At 32.1% G+C, this 16,912-nt stretch overlaps 1 protein-coding gene across 2 annotated transcripts in view; it reads right to left on the bottom strand.

Moving 5' to 3' along the window:
- Ift80 (intraflagellar transport 80) overlaps window positions 1-16,912 on the bottom strand; it is a 142,164-nt gene that overhangs the window by 53,838 nt on the left and 71,414 nt on the right. For both annotated transcript variants that reach the window (XM_071615516.1, XM_027934018.2), the window contains 3 exons: window positions 6,877-6,995; window positions 4,101-4,175; window positions 90-253 (listed from right to left, as the gene is read on the bottom strand). In XM_071615516.1, coding sequence (XP_071471617.1) covers window positions 90-253; window positions 4,101-4,175; window positions 6,877-6,995 — 358 coding nt within the window. The remainder of the gene's footprint in view (window positions 1-89; window positions 254-4,100; window positions 4,176-6,876; window positions 6,996-16,912) is intronic.

Genomic DNA, 16,912 nt, shown 5'->3' with positions numbered 1-16,912 from the left:
ATAAGAAAATGCAAGTTAATTTATGAAAATTTTATAGCATTAACAAATTTCATGGAAACTGGCTGTGGAAAATTATAAGATGTACTTACTTTTTTCATCAGCTTTGTCTTTTATTGCTATAGTATCATTACTCAGAGACACAGTCTGTGCATTAAGAATATCTGTTCTCATTCCAGGAAATTTTGGAGAAGAAATGAAGCGCCCTTCATAGGAATATACATAGATACCACCACCATCTACAAGAAGAAAATGTCTAAAAAATAAAGAATAAAAATATGTTCTCAGAGAGGAAGATACTATATTTTCATTTTATATTAAAGAATAATTTATCCTAGCCCAGACATGTAATCCCAGCAGCTCAGGAAGCTGAGGCAGGAGGATTACAAATTTAAAGTCAGTCTTAGCAACTTAGCAAGGCCCTAAGCAACTTAGTGAGAACCTATCTCAAAAGTGAAAACACTGGGGGCTGGGGATACAGTTCAGTGGTTAAGAGTCCTGAGTTAAATTCCCAGTATCAAAAAAAAAAATATATATATATATATATATGTGTGTATATGTGTGTGTGTGTATATATATATATATATATATATATATATATATATATATATATATCTCCTTTGCAAAAATCTAAATCTAAATAATAAAATCCAAATAATAAAATCTAAATAATAATAACAACAATACAAAGTAAAGATGCTTCTCTGACTTTAAAATCATATGCCAATCATTAATATATATTCACATATAAACCTTACACATTTTTTACAATAGGGTTTCAGATTCATTTGCTATGTTGACAGTTAATATTAAGGCATAGGGCTCTGTGCAATATTTTATTGGCTTATATAACTATTTTATGGCTGCTACATTTTTCCTTTGAAAAAGGATAAACATTGTAAGAAATAATTAAAACAATAAAGAGAAAACAAAAGACTTCTTGTGACTTACCTTTACAGAGATAACTATGGCAAAAAAAATATGGATACATTTTCATAATTACTTCTTAACTCACTTTTTGTGATGGATATTAATTTCAAATTAAATTAACTGTTTTAGCGAGTGTCTATAGTGTGTATACATCTCTGTATATCTATTCTACTTAATTCGTATATAGCTTCTAGAAGCATAATTACTGGATCAAAGGATATATACTTTTAAAAATTTAATATGTGGGCCAGGATTGTGGCTCTGTGGCAGAGTGCTTGCCCCGCATATATGAGGCACTGGGTTTGACTCTCGGCACCACAGATAAATAAATGAATAAAATATAGGTCTACCAACAACTAAAAATATACATAAATTGTTTCAAAATTAAAATGTAACTGTTAAACTTCCTTTTGAAAGGTAATATTGATTTGTACACATACAACTAAATTGGTGAGGCTTTTACTTTGTGTTGACAACATTATTGTAAAAAAAAATGTTCAGGGTCTCAATATCCTTGATTCAGAACTATTTATTGATTCAGGAATTACTAATTATTCTAATTATTCAGGAATTACTAATTATTATGTACACACTTCAACTAAATTAATACCTAAGGAATGACAGGTAACATTTAATTGAAGCATTTTTCTTTACATATCAGTATATGTCCATACCCATTAGTGTATGAAAACAATGTTTGTTGATCTTGACAAAGTGACACATTATATTAGTATATATTCTTTGTGTATATATTCTAAAATTTTTAGAATATATATTTAAAATTTTTTCTTTTCTAAATAGAACACTAGCTTTTAACTTTTAAGTAAATACCCTGTTTCTATGGGCTAACATCTCTAACGGCATAAATAAGACCAATGGTAGGGGGTAACTAAAATATTCTTTACTTAATTATTTATACCATTAATATATGCTTTTATAAAGAAAACATCTAATAAATATACTTATAAACAATGTGTAATAAATAAATTTATTTGAAACTCTTGAAGTAAAAATCATTTCAGAAATATTGTTTTTAGATGCTGACATCTTAACTTTTAAATGGCAAAAATGACTTGTTTTAAAAATTTATAATTAATAAATGAATCATACATTTCAATTTCATTAAACAGATGTAAAATTTAACATAACATTTTCTTCATCACTCAATATCATCAGTATGATGACTATATTCTTCAGTAACAAAATGATAGCTTTGATACTCATGAGAATCTGTTGTTGCTCAGAATAATTATACTCTCAGCTGCACAGTTCTGTAATTTTAGTTTTCTCTATATTCCCTTGCCAGGCAGTCACTTTTCTTCCTGTCATTGTGCCAGCCTTTAACAGCTCATCAGCACTTTCTTCTAGTTTTCTATTTATAAAAAGCTGTGGGCTAGAAAACCTGATAAGAAACACTATTAAGAGCTGCCTAGGTGATGAATAAAAGGATAAGGAATAAAGTGCATTGTTTCACTGTAAAAGTATTTTAGGTAAATGTCAATTATATTTCCATATTTTATTCCAGGTTTTATTGAGTAGCTTTCCTAAGTCTATTTTTTGTTTTAGTAGGATATCACTGTACACGACAGACTGATAGTTTTCACAGAAAACTGCAGGTTCCTGGAGTAATATCTATTCCTAATTTACTCTAGTTAACTGGTCTCAAGTTCCTTAGTCTTTTACACAGTTCAGTGTCTTTGTAGAGAATATTATTTTTCAAACTTCAGGTCACAGCCCAGCAGTGGGTTATGAAATCAATGAATTTCAACCAATATTTTAAAACAAAGTTATGCCTGGGGTGTACTTCAGAGGCAGAGTGTGTGCTTAGCATGAGCAAATCCCTGGGTTCAATCTTCAGCAAGAGGGGAAGGGAGGGAAAGACAGAGAGAGAAAAGAAAGGAAAGGAAAGGAAGAAGGAAAAGAAAGAGTAAAAGAGAAAAGAATAGGGGCTGGGGTTATAGCTTAGTGGTAGAGCCCTTGCCTCACACACATGAGGTACTGGGATTGATCCTCAGTACCACATAAAAACAAATAAGATAAAGATATTGTGTCCATCTTTTTTAAAAAAGAGAAAAGAACAAAAGAGAAGAAGAAGGAAAGAAATGGAGAAGAAAGAAAGGAAAAGAAAAACAAAGAAAGAAAAGAGAAAGGAAGCAGGCATAGTGGCACATGCCTGTAATCCCAGCAGCTCAGGAGGCTAAGACCAGAGGATTGTTGAGTTCAAAGCCAGCCTCAGCAATGGCAAGGCACTAAGCAACTCAGTGAGACCCTGTCTCTAAATAAAATACAAAATAGGGCTGGGGATGTAGCTCAGTTGTCAAGTGCCCCTGGGTTCAATCACCAGTACGAGAGAGAGAGAGAGAGAGAGAGAGAGAGAGAGAGAGAGAGAGAGAGAGAGAGAGAGAAGAGAGAGAGAGGGAGAATAGAAAATAGAGAAACCATGAGGTTCAAACTATTTCATAATTATTTGCCTGATTCACTCCCATTCTCTCATATCATTACTCCAATGTTCAGTTATAATGAACTCAACATTTAAAATAAATCAATACTTTTAAAACTTGTCAGTTTTAATTATTTTTCCTTTTTTTATTAAAGCATTATAGTTACACACAGTAGTCAGGTTCATTTTGACAACACTCATATATCCAAGGAATTTGATTTTAATCCCCATTCCTTCCACTTTTCCTCCCCTTCACCCTCCCCTTGTTCCCACTTCCTCTATTCTACTAATCTTTCTTTTGTTCCTTTATTTATTTACTTTTGATTGGTACTTTCTATATATACACAAAGGTGAAATTCCCTTTGGTATATTTATATGTTCATGTAACATGATTTTGTTAAATTCATTCCATGTTTTCCCCTTTCCCATCCTTCCTCTCTCCTTCTTGTTCAGTTTTAATTTTTAATACAGAAAATGCTGAAATATAACCTACATATAACCCTCAATTATTTTTTTAAAAATGTAAAAAAAAAATGTTGAGACTAAAAAGTTTCAGGACTTCTTATCTAAAAAGCATATTTATTGCTTCTAATTTTTAAACCTATAATATAAACAAATCTATTCCAAATAAGTAGTATATTGTTATATAAGTAGGATGCTTTAAAGACTGCTTTGCCCCTACGTGAAATATTTTAACCCTAAATCCAATAGGTAAACATAATAAACAAATTACCTTTCTGCCTGTAGAATTAAACTAACAGTTCCTTCTTTAAGATCAAATATAAGTGGTGTATTCCAGTTCTTTGTACTAAAAGACAGATAAAAGGAACATTATTAACATTTAAAATACTAAATTAACATTTAAAATACTCTTTTAAGTATACAGGTACTCATTTTAAATAGTGATTTTAGTTTCACAGTAACTTTATTTGTACTTCTATTAAGGTATGTAGAATATTGCTCTGAAATTATTCGTTCTGTACCTGCAACTAGACTGTATCCCCAACTAGAAAGGAGACTCTCTCTCCCCTGCAACTAACACACAGCAGACACTCAACAAATACCTACTGCAGGTACTACAATACATGAATTAAAGAATACTAAGAATAAGCTACTTAATCACTGTGTCCTTTAGCTTTCATGAAATGGGAATAATACTAACATTAAACATAAAAGATAAAAATTTCTCAATAAATTATACCTATTATTACCTAAAATATGAGTAGGTTTTTTTAATTTAATGAAACTTTTTGGTGATGATAGGTCCCGAGACCTCCTCATTTCTACTATTGCTCCCTGGTATTTCATTTTAATAAATATTTTATAACAATAATATGTTGACAACCAGACAGGAGACAAGGTTAAACATATTACCTATATGTTTTGCCACATATTAGGTAATATAAGAAAATTGAAATGACAAAGAATAAATAAATAGGAGCTGTATTTTACTTTGCTTTGGGGAAGGTAAGAAAATGATGCTAGGTATCCAACCCAGGCCCTTGCACTGACTATGCAAGTGCTCTATTACTCTATCATATCTCCAGCCCAAATTTTGGTATTTTTAAAAGCAAACTCTCTAATGTGAGTAAGACCTAATGAAAGGAATCCTACAGATTCAAATGTTATGCTCTGTCTGTTGTAACTAGTAGAATAAATACCTTTTTTAGGGCAATGGAGAGCCCTAGTTGTCTTCAAACAACAAAGAAACTCAAACTAAAAAGATCTCTATTTTTCTCAACCCAATAAAAATCATTTAAATAACTGTATTAAGTGATTATAAGATTTTTCCCATGTTCTATAATCCTTTTCCCATATTTCAAGTTTTAATTTTGTATTTTTTTTACTTTTCCCGAATTATTATTGTTCTTCCTATCATTTAAGAAGAAAAATTCATATAAAAGTGAACTGATTATTTCTTTATTCACTCTCCTGTTTCTCCTATTTCATTATTCCAGACTTGGCTGTTTTCCTGAGTTGCAGATTCTGATTAGCAGCAGATTTACACAGAGAAAGTAAGGATTTCTAAAAAATACAGCAGTTGTCAATTAAATTAATACCTTTGTTTTGTGTATTACTGGGCTTTAGGATTCCAAGAAAATACTATACATGTTTCAATTCATTCATTCATTCAAAATATTTATAAGTACCTATACCACATGCTGGGTTCTGATGAGAAAGACATATATTCTCTATCCTCAATTTTATAGTCAATAATTAAACTATAATCACACCATGTTTTCTTCAAACAACAAAGAAACTCAAAAAGATCTCTATTATAAATACAAGCACAATGTTTTTTAAAATGTTTTCTTAAATCCTTAAGTATTCACAACCCTTGAAAGTATCATAGTGGTTACACAAGTTTTCTGGATAGTTGAGGACTCAATTGGAGGTAAAGTATAGTCAGATTGGACCAGTTGCTAAATTTTCAAGAATTTTTTAAATCAGAAAAAAAATTAAATAAAACTGGGATGTAAAATGAAATTTTATAGACTTACTATCAAGTAAATTATATTAAAAACAAAGGTAATAAATATTCAAAATATCACTTCTAGGTTATTTTATTATCTTTTACTATTATCTTTGCACCTGAAATTATTTATGTTTTATCTGTATGGCAGCAATACTACAAATATAATGGTTTGCTATTCTTCATCTCCTTTCAACTTTGCTCTCCATGAAATCACATTGTAGCTTAAAATTGGTCCTGGTGGAAATATTTTTACATCATGGAAATCATCAAAACTGCAAATCAGGTTTGTTTATTTCCAGAAAACCAGTTGTATGTTTAACAGTATGTCCTTTTAAGTTTTTCATGCAAGTTTCCTGGAAATGTTTATTGAATCATTCCCTGCCTTCCAATACAGAATATACTGAATAGATTTCCTTTAATCCATCATTTTTGGACAATTCTGGGCCATCAATACAAACATCCATGATTACCCTGGGCTATGATATTGTATCCTTACTAAATAAATCTGTTATCAGGATGCTAGCTGTCCCCTCTTATAGTAAATGGATGGTTCCTTTTCCCATCATTTATCAGGTGCTTCTAAGCTCTAAGTTTTGAAAAACATATATACAATAAATTCCTTGAAACTAAGAGTGAACACTATCTCAGAGAAGGTATTTCCTATTATAAAAGTGATCATTAACATTTGATGTACATACTTTATTAGATATATTTTCACTGTTCATTCATTGCTCACTTTTTCTCACTTCCTGGTTTGAGATAAGCTCAGGACAGGTGAGGTTTTGAGAAAAATTAAGTTTAAGCCAAACAATAATGATTTGAAAATAAATTTATCATCATAGGGGCTGGGGATGTGGCTCAAGTGGTAATGCGCTCGCCTAGCATGCTTGAGGCACTGGGTTCAATTCTCAGCACCACATAAAAATTAAAATAAATAAATAAATAAAGATATTGTGTCCACCTACAAAAAAAACTAAAAAAAAATTTATCATCACAGACATAACTGAATTTTTAAGAAATGCAAGATGCTTACGAGAACACATAACATTGAAGAGACGTTGAAACAACTAAGTGTGCATAGTTCAAAGATGCTTTAATGACTCTATCACGGAATTCCAGCAAATCCACTGCATCGTTAAGAACATTGCGAACCTAAACAAGAAAAAATGAAATACCAACAAGCAACATTACAACACATCAAAATTTCAATTGAATGTTAGCAAGATTTTGAAACACACAAAAAATTCAATGCACTCTTGATTACCTAATCTCATAAAAAGAAGATTTCAACTAGGAATAAGATATTAAACACGTGAGTATAAAAATCAACAAAGTACAAATATAGATACTCTCTTAAAAGTAAATAGAAAAGACAAAAAATTTTAACCTGCAAGCCTCACTGATTGCTATAGCAATGGAGTAATAAAAGTGAAAAATGTTCCAACACTGAGATATAGTTAAATGAAGATGGCACAGATAAGTTGAAAAAAGACTACATGATTTCTGCCAAAAACAATAAGAATATCTCTTTTTAGTTTAGATTTTACTTTTAAATTAGGTTTTACAACAGGAGATAAAATTGCTTTAAAAATCAAAAGTGGAGTAGGAGTTATTAGTAAAGAAACCAAGATGCACAGAGTGGAGGATGCAAAAACACAGAGATAATATATAAGAAGGCTAAGGACCAATTAACAAGAAGATTTGCTTATTATAATTAAGACTGTTATAACATGCTAGTTTGTAAGGATTTTAACATTTGGTAATATTGCCTAAAATCTTGAAGGTAATGGACCAACCGCAACAAATCAATAAAAATGTTGAGTGATTTAAACTTACCAAGTTATCTGGTCAATATCAGAATGGGTAAGACAGTATAATAAGAGGTTTAAAAAAAGAAAGAGAAAAATAATGTAATTGTACCTACAATTCTCCTCAAAATGTTATTTTTTTCTAAAAATAATGTATCAGGTATTAATAAGCAATGAAATGATATGAAAAGATAGATAGGAAGATAAAGTAAAACTTCCTATAAGTACTTCTTCAAATTACTTCATGCCCTTATAAAAGAGGTCCACAGAACTACCTTGCCACTCCCAAGTGAGGACAAGAAGGCACTATTTATAAGTCAGAAAGTGGGCCCTCTTTAGACATCAAATTTGCATGCACCTTGATCTTGGACTTTCCAGCCTCTAGAACTGTGAAAAATGTTTTTGTTGTTTATAAGCTACCCCTAATGTGGTTTTATTATAGCAGCCTGAGCAGACTAAGACAAGTATATTTCATTTTTTAATGATCTGTTCCCCAACTCCCATCCCCATCAACATGCCATCACCATGACAAGAGAAAGCAAAATAAAGCTTATACTCTAGAATCCTATCACAAAGATAAACAAAACTATGAAATAACATACATATAGGCTATTTACTATAGCTCTATTTGCAATATCAAATGGCTGCAAATGCCCAAATGTTTATCAACAGGTTGAATAAACTATAGCACATTCACAAATAATATATAGCAGTACAATGCAATGAGGCAGTTATATGGAGTGATCTATAGGACATAAAGTAAAAATGTAAGATGCAGAACAATATATATAGTATGATATGTTTTATCTAAGACAGGGAAGGACATGAAGTTACATGGATTTGCCTATATTTGAAAAAAAAAAAACAAGAAACACTAAATAGTATTCAATAACAAATTATTAGAATAATCTACATTTTTTATTTCAAAACTATATTTTAGAACATACACAGCACCATTAATGTGTTTAGGAACAAAAATTTTCTTGTAAGAGAAAACAATTGCCAAGAACAAACGAAGAGTAAAACTTCTTAACTTTAAACACAAATTACGAACCTTAGTACATATTCATGATATATTTTTATCTATCAGAAACAAAAACATTTTGTCTAAAAGTATTGATCAAATCAGTACAAATGAGCCCATACAGCACCCAACTACATTCTATAAAAACATTTCCCTGGGGAAAAACCTGCTATGGGGTTCCCTCTTCCATTCTTCAATAAATTGTACTTTTTTTTTAAAAAAAGGTAACAATGGGGCTGGAGATATGGCTCAAGTAGTAGCGCGCTCAACTGGCGTGCATGAGGCACTGTGTTGGATCCTCAGCACCACATAAAAATAAAATAAAGATATTGTGTCCAACTAAATCTAAAATATAAATATTTTTTTAAAAAGGTAACATTTCCCTCTAACAGAAGATAGTGCTTCCTGGAAAAATGGCTGATTTTAAGTCTGATAGGAAATGCACAAAATAAGCCTAGAATATACTGTCACACCAGAAAGCAAGGACACTACTGAAATAATGTCAAAAGAACATAGGAGCCAACTGGCCAAAGATAGAACAATTTCATCATTAAAAACAATTACAACTGCAATGGCTGAAATATACCAAAACTGTTGACATCTCCAAGTTACAATGATAAAAACGCAAAATAAATTCACTGGAACCAGTCACAGTGCATGCCGGCAATCTCAGAAACTCAGGTGGCTCAGGCAAGAACATCAAAAGTTCCAAGCCTGTTTGGGCAATTTAGTGAGATTTTGTCTCAAAATAAAAAATAAAAAGGGGGTCAGATCCAAGATAACAGACTGGAGAGAGGCTGCATTCCTTCTCACTCCCTAACTCGGGATTCAAGCAGAGGAAATACTGTTGCCCCTGAGAAGTGTCAGTTTATTGATTGGGTTGTTTGTTTTTTTGGTGTTAAGTTTTTGGAGTTCTTTATATATCCTGGAGATTAGTGCTCTATATGATGTATATGTGGCAAAAATTTGGTCCCAAAATGTAGGCTCTCACTTCACCTCATTGATTATTTCTTTTGCTGAGAAGAAGTTTTTAAGTTTCAGTCCATCTCATTTATTAATTCTTGATTTTATTTCTTGTGTTTTAGGAGTCTTGCTAAGGAAGTCGAGCCTAATCCGACATGATGAAGATTTGGGCCTACTTTTTTCTCTATTAGGCATGGAGTATCTGGATTGTGCAGAGGGGAGTGAGAGGAGGGGTGGGACTATGGGGATGGGAAGAATGGTAGAATGAGACAGACATTATTACCCTATATACATTACATGTATGATTACATTGCTGGTATGACTCTGCACCATGTACAGCCAGAGGAATGAGAAGTTGTACCCCATTATGTGTACAATGTGTCAAAATACATTCTACTGTCATGTAGAACTAATTAGAACAAATTAAAGAAAAAAGAAAAACAGAAGAACAGTAGAATAGAAGAGGGGATCAGTAGGAGGGAGGCAAAGAAAAGGGGACGTACTAGGGAATGAAACTGATCAAATTATACTTTTTATTTTGATCATGTATGAATATATTATAACAAATCCTACTGTTATGCATAATTATAATGCACCAGTAAAAAGGGGGAAATAAATTATTGTTACACAACTAAAAAAAATAAAATAAAATGGGCTAGAGGTGTAACTCAGTGGTAGAGTGCCTCTGGGTTCCAGTACTAAAAAAAAAAAAAGAAGAAGAAGAAGAGGAGGAGGAGGAGGAGGAGGAGGAACAAGAAAGGGAAGAAAGAAAAAAGGAAAAGAAACTAATTTGGCGTGCTAGGAAAACAACCCATGATTGGAAAGCTGGTAAATAAAGGAAAATAATTCAGCTTTTCTCACTTCATAGAAATCAAATGGTTGATGAGGTATAAGAATTCTAGATGATAAACGCAAAAGAAATTATTAGATTAATCTAGGCAACAGTCATCAATGGCTGCTAAAAACATTAGGTAAGATGCCTAATAGGAAACTATACGACAGATGAATCAGACTTATAATACCTGAACACACTGATCAAAACATTACTAGAATAAAGACAAGCAAACATATGTGCCTGCCGATGTGATGTAATAGGAAATGAACAGTATCATGTACAAACTATTCTTTAAATTTCTTAAGACTCTAAAATCTTAACAAGGCACTAAATCTAACAACCAGTCCATAGGAAATATAGAGGACTAAATGAACATGTTATATATAAATATATCATTAAGATACAATCAAGTAAATGTAGAATACAATACGTTCAAAAGAACAAATGACCTGGTTTAATAAATTATAAATTTCATATATTAATATTTATATATAAAAATGACCTCAGAGACATATTAACTAAATGCAATGTGGGACTGTTTCTGATGTAAATAGAACAACTATAAAAATATATTTCAAAAATAACTGAAGAAATGTGATCTGCTATTATGGAAAGATATTAGGAAACCATTGGGAAAATGTGCAGGGTCACTACAGTTATATTTAAATGAGAATAGTTCTTATCTTTCAGATATTTTTTAAAGTCTTTAAAAAAGATGCCAGTCAAGAAGAAAAAGACTAATATCTTTGTTTACTTCTTCTACAAGTAGGGGGAAATGACTGCAAAGAGAAAACTACTCTGATAAGAAATGTTTCTAAGGAGATGAAATGTTTTAAAGAATAGGAGATTTTAATGGTTTAGAATCAGTGCTGTGGAATAAGATACCTATCCTACTTCTAGACCCAGTTATGTGGCATATAAAACAAAGCATTCTTGAGAAGGCTGTAGGAGAAGCACTGGTCCCAGTACTAAGGTGACTTTTAATTAGAACAATAACATGAACATGATTTCAGTGAACTTATGACACTATCTTCACCAGAAGTCTGACTGAGCTCCCTAAGACATTTTTAAATTTCCAAAATAGCATCTTCTCCTAGAAACATGATGTAAAAGTTTTAAAGCTAAATTATATGCTAGTTTCTCTAATCCAATACAATATATTCAGTTGTCTCCTGATGTCTTTCTATAGTAGGAGATCACATTTCTCCAGTTCTTTTCCAAATATATAGTCGGTCTATTTGTATAGAAAACAAAGTGCCAACAGGAAGAGAGAGCATGGGAGGAATAGATGAACGCTACATAGGGCAGTGGGGTGGGAGGGAAAGGGAGGGACAAGGGGTAATTAATGATGGTTGAATGTGATGATCATTATTATCCGAAGTACAGGTATAAAGACACAAATTGGTGTGAGTATACTATGTATACAACCAGAGATATGAAAAATTGAGCTATCTCTATATAATAAGAATTGCAATGCATTCCGCTGTTATATATAAATAAAAAATAATTAATTAATTAAAAAAAGAAAGAAAACAAAGTACCACACTGCATTTAGTTAATTTGTTTCTTAAGTCTGTTTAATTCTGAAACAATTCCTCCTTCAAATACATGCCTCTTATTTAAATTTACAATTTATTTATTAAGAAAACCAGGTCATTTGTTCTGCTTACTATTACACATTCTGATTCTGCAAGCTGACTTAATACACCTTTAAGAAAATATGATATTTAAATTCCAATTGTACAGACCTCAAATTACAGATTCCATAGAATTCATATTTGCCTGAAGTTTTTCTAGGGAGAATGACTTTTTTGTGTGTATTTGGTACAACAGAACCAAACTTTAATAAAACATTCTAGTGAGATGTGAGATTCACCAGAGTCTTACAACTAAAGACATGCTGGTAAATGCTGTTATAGTTGTAAAACTCTGATGACTCTCACATTAAATATGTCTGTGCTAAATTTTAAAATGTACCCATTATTCTTTTTAATTCTGGTCAGCCCTAGGATTAATATCCTCATACTCATATATTACCTGATACTTATTCATAGAACCCTCAGATTGACCAGTTCCAAAAATTTTGTTTTACATTTCCTAAACACTCACTTAATTCTATACCTAGCTATAATGAGAGCAATAGCTATCACTTATTTTTGTTTTATATACATTATCTCATTTAATCCTAAAATCACTATTATTAGTACTTACCTTTACAAGACATAAAGTGATTAAGAGTCAGATAATCTTGAACTTTGGCAACTATTAAAAGCCAAATCTAGGGCTGGGGCTGTAGCTCAGTGGCAAAGCTCTTGCCTTGCATGTGTAAGGTACTGGGTTAGATCCCCAGCACCACATAAAAATACACAAATAAAATAAAGGCATACTGTCCATCTACAACTACAAAATTTTTTTGTTTTACAAAGCCAAATCTATACCCCATGCTAAAGTCAGAATGACAACAAAGAAACAAAGGTAGGCCTGAGATACTAGAAACACCTCATTCTCTCTCTCAGCACCGTTTCCCCTTTAGTCACTTCATCCTAACAAAGTCATCAACTAAGTCTTTTGGAAAGAATTATCTACTAGAATGCATCCTGGAGCTAAGGAGCAGATTAAGAAACCTTCTTATTCCAGAATATGGTATCCACAAAAGCTGAGCTCCAGGGAGAGAGGAAGGGCAATGAATCCTATTATTGGGAAACAGCAACTCCCAGGTTGAGGTCTACATTTAACAATCAAAACTCAACATGATGGCGAGGATGTGGGGAGAAAGATACACTCATACATTGCTTGTGTGGCTGCAAATTGGTGCAACCACTCTGGAAAATAGTATGGAGATTATTCAGAAAACTTGGAATGGAACCATCATTTGATCCAGTTATCCACTCCTCCATATATACCCAAAGATCTTAAAATCAGCATACTATAGTGACACAGCCACATCAATTTTATAACAGCTCAATTCACAATAGCTAAGCTAACGGAACTAACCTAGGTGTCCTTCAATAAATAAGTGGATAAAGAAAATGTGGTATATATACACAATGGATGTTACTCAGTCATAAAGAAGAATGAATTATGTCATTTGCTGGTAAAGGATCTGGAGACTATCATGTTAAGTGAAATAAGCCAATCCCCAAAAAACCAAAGGCTGAATGTTCTCTGTGATATTCAGATGTTAACATACAATTGGGTGAGGAAAGAATAGAAGTTCAATGAATTAGACAAAGGGTAATGAAGGGAAGTGGGAATGGGAATAGTACAGAAAGTAGAATAAATTGGATATAACTTTCCTATGTTCATATGTGAATACACAACTAGTGTAACTCTATATCATGTACAACCACAAGAATGAGAAGTTATACTCCATGTATGTATAATATGTCAAAATACACTCTACTGTAATGTATATCTAAAAAGAACAATAACAAAAAAGACTCAACAAGATCTCTGGTTTCTGAATTAATAAAACACAGGTCAACCAAAATCCTACTAAGCTTCTGAGAATACTGTAAAACTTTACACCCTACAAGTGAAAAGCTGTGATTGTTCAGTCCCTATGGAAATCCAGGGACCCCCACCTCACAACAAAAGAAAGTAGGCTACTAAAAAGTACAGCCCCTAAAAAAGAGTGTACTCCAAAATGTCCAAGGAGATCTTCCCAGGAAGGCACACTGACCAAATTGACCAAGCAACTAACTCTATTGCTAATAAAAAGTTTTCAGGATATTCCCATCAAGCTGGTTTTGAGTTAGGGGCTTGGTCATCACTGTGTGTTGTTTTCCTTTTTCTTTTCTGAACTGTTTAATCATTGTAAAATGAGAATATGAGGAGAAGGAGGAGGGAGGAGAAAAGTTAAAATATACTTACAGTTTTCCAGACCAAAGAGTTGATGCTGGATGCAATAACTGGATGAGTCTATATTATCTTCGTTTTAGGAGGTGATATGAGTTTGTTTTAAAATCATATGTGTAATAGTTGCATTAGGTAAGTAATATATTTCTGAATTATATGGATGAAGGTATGTGTATGTGGTAACATGGCTCCCAACAATCTTCACCTTGTGATAATTGTATCCTGTGTAAATCTCTTCACTTGGGTATGAGGTGGACCTAAGAGTTTGCTTGTATTGAAAAGAATATGGCAAATATGACCTTATAAAAATTATGACTTAACGTCTTAATGTTTGCTGTCTGGCTCTTCACACTTACTTGCTCTGATAAAGTAAACTACGAAGTTGCAAAATACTCTATGGGAAGAACACATATAAGGAACTAAGAGAAATCTGAAACCCTTGGTCCAAAAGACACTGCTGAACTGAATCCTGCCAATAGTGTCAATGAGCTTGAAAGCAAATTTTCCCTCTTTGAGCCTTTAGCCCTGCCTACCACCGTTATTGCAGCCTTAAGAGACTTTTGAGCCAGAGAAGCTAGCTAAAGCAAGCCTGGATTCTTGACTAACAAAAACAGAGAGATAATAAATGTTGCTGTTTCAAGCCACAGGTAACAATAAATAAATAATACAGTATGGCTGCTAAACAATCAAAGGAAAGAAATAAGTGGATATCTATTTTGTCTGCCCTAAATCAAATCATATCTTTTCTGATAAATATGCCTTGATTGTCCTTTGAGGAACAATTCCACTAATTTCAGTGAATAAATAAGTAGCTCAGATGAGTTGACTCATCTTCCCCGTCTCCCTTAATCAAATACATTAAACCCAGACTTAGCACATGAGACTAAAACGCTGAGACTTCAGATGGAATTACTAAGAAGAGAAGTACTTTCTGCTGGACTGGCAGTTAATAGAATGTACACCTAGAGCTACCAAAGTCACAAAATGGAGAAAGCCTTTCTGAAAATGAAGCCAATTACAGAGAAAAGGAGAGACGAAGTGATAAAGTTATTTACACCTAATTTAAACCTGAACCAATGCCTCAAGTCAGCCTGTGACTTGACTTTGCATAAGCCAGTAATATTTTTCCTTCCCTTCTCACATTAGGTTAATTTGAGTTGAATTTATGGGGGGAAAAAAAGATTTTCAAAATATCAACCTAGGAGGTCCATGAGAATAGGGACAAAATTTGTTCTATTCATGACTATATTCCCTATTGGTTAGCTTAATGCCTGGCAAGTAGGTATCACTCAATAAACCTCTATTGAATGAGTAAAGGAAAATGTTCTGTGTAAAAACACTGTGTAGATCCAATTTAGTTAAAATGCAACCAAATGTTTAAAAACCACTGAAAGCATAAATTTCCCTTTTAAAATAAAGTTTCTGATTATAAAACTTTGAAAAATTATTTACAAATATTAGGTGCAAAGATAATTTGAATTAAATAAGCCATTTAAAAACTTCATGATTCATCTTACCTCAGATAAAAATCCTCTATTACTAGGATGATTCCTTTTTGTTTTGAAAGAAAACTCCTCTTTATAGATATATTCATCTTAGGGCATTTTTGTAATTAAGACTAGTCCTTATTTTGAGTAATACTATATTAGATAGTTCCCATGTACTGTATAAATAGAATAATTACATTCTAAATCAGTTAATTAGAATTCACAATGTATTCTTTGTCACAGATCCACTACAACATATAATGTTTTGATTCTCAAGTTAAATAACTGAAATATAAATTTACATCATCATCTAGATCCAATTATTTGTAGAAAAAGTGAAAGACTGAGGAGCATATTAAACCATATATCTTGCAGGGGCTGATGTAAAATGTGCAAAACCCTGGATTTTGAACCTGGTACTGGAACAAAACAATAATAAGAACAAAACTGCAACAGGTAAGAGACAACTGAAAATATGAATATTTCATGGATATTTGATAATATTAGGAATTTTGTGTGAGTGTGTGTATGTGCGTGTGTGTGGTGCTGGGGATCAAACCTAGGGCCTTGTGCATGTGAGGCAAGCACTCTACCAACTGAGGTACATCCTTAGTTCCAGGAATTATTTTTAAAGTATGAAAATGCTATTTTGGTTATGTTAAAAAGTCCTTATATATTAGCTGTATAATTGAACTTTTCAGATGAAATATGATGTCTGAATTTACTTGAAAATAAATGAAGAAATGAGTGTTGATATGGATGTGATTGACTACTGAAGCTGGGTAATGAATATATAGAGATTTGTACCACTACTCTGTGTGTGGTTTAAATTCTTCAAATAAAAAATTTTTAAATTTAAAATAAGTAAACAGACCATAGAAAAATTATAATTAACCTAATTATTATTAATCTTGTGAACATATCCAAATTTTAAAAATCTAGAGATTGGGGAAAATAAAATATTTGAACAGAACTGATCATGAAATTACAAACTACATGCTTTCAAATTTTTATAGCAATTACAATATGAATTATAAATACTGAAGATAAACGTATATGATATAGATAATAGGAAGAAGAATCTCCCTTTCTTT

Source organism: Marmota flaviventris, chromosome 8, assembly GCF_047511675.1.
Source record: "Marmota flaviventris isolate mMarFla1 chromosome 8, mMarFla1.hap1, whole genome shotgun sequence".
NCBI lineage: Eukaryota > Metazoa > Chordata > Mammalia > Rodentia > Sciuridae > Marmota > Marmota flaviventris.
This window is presented reverse-complemented; position numbering and strand designations above follow the sequence as displayed.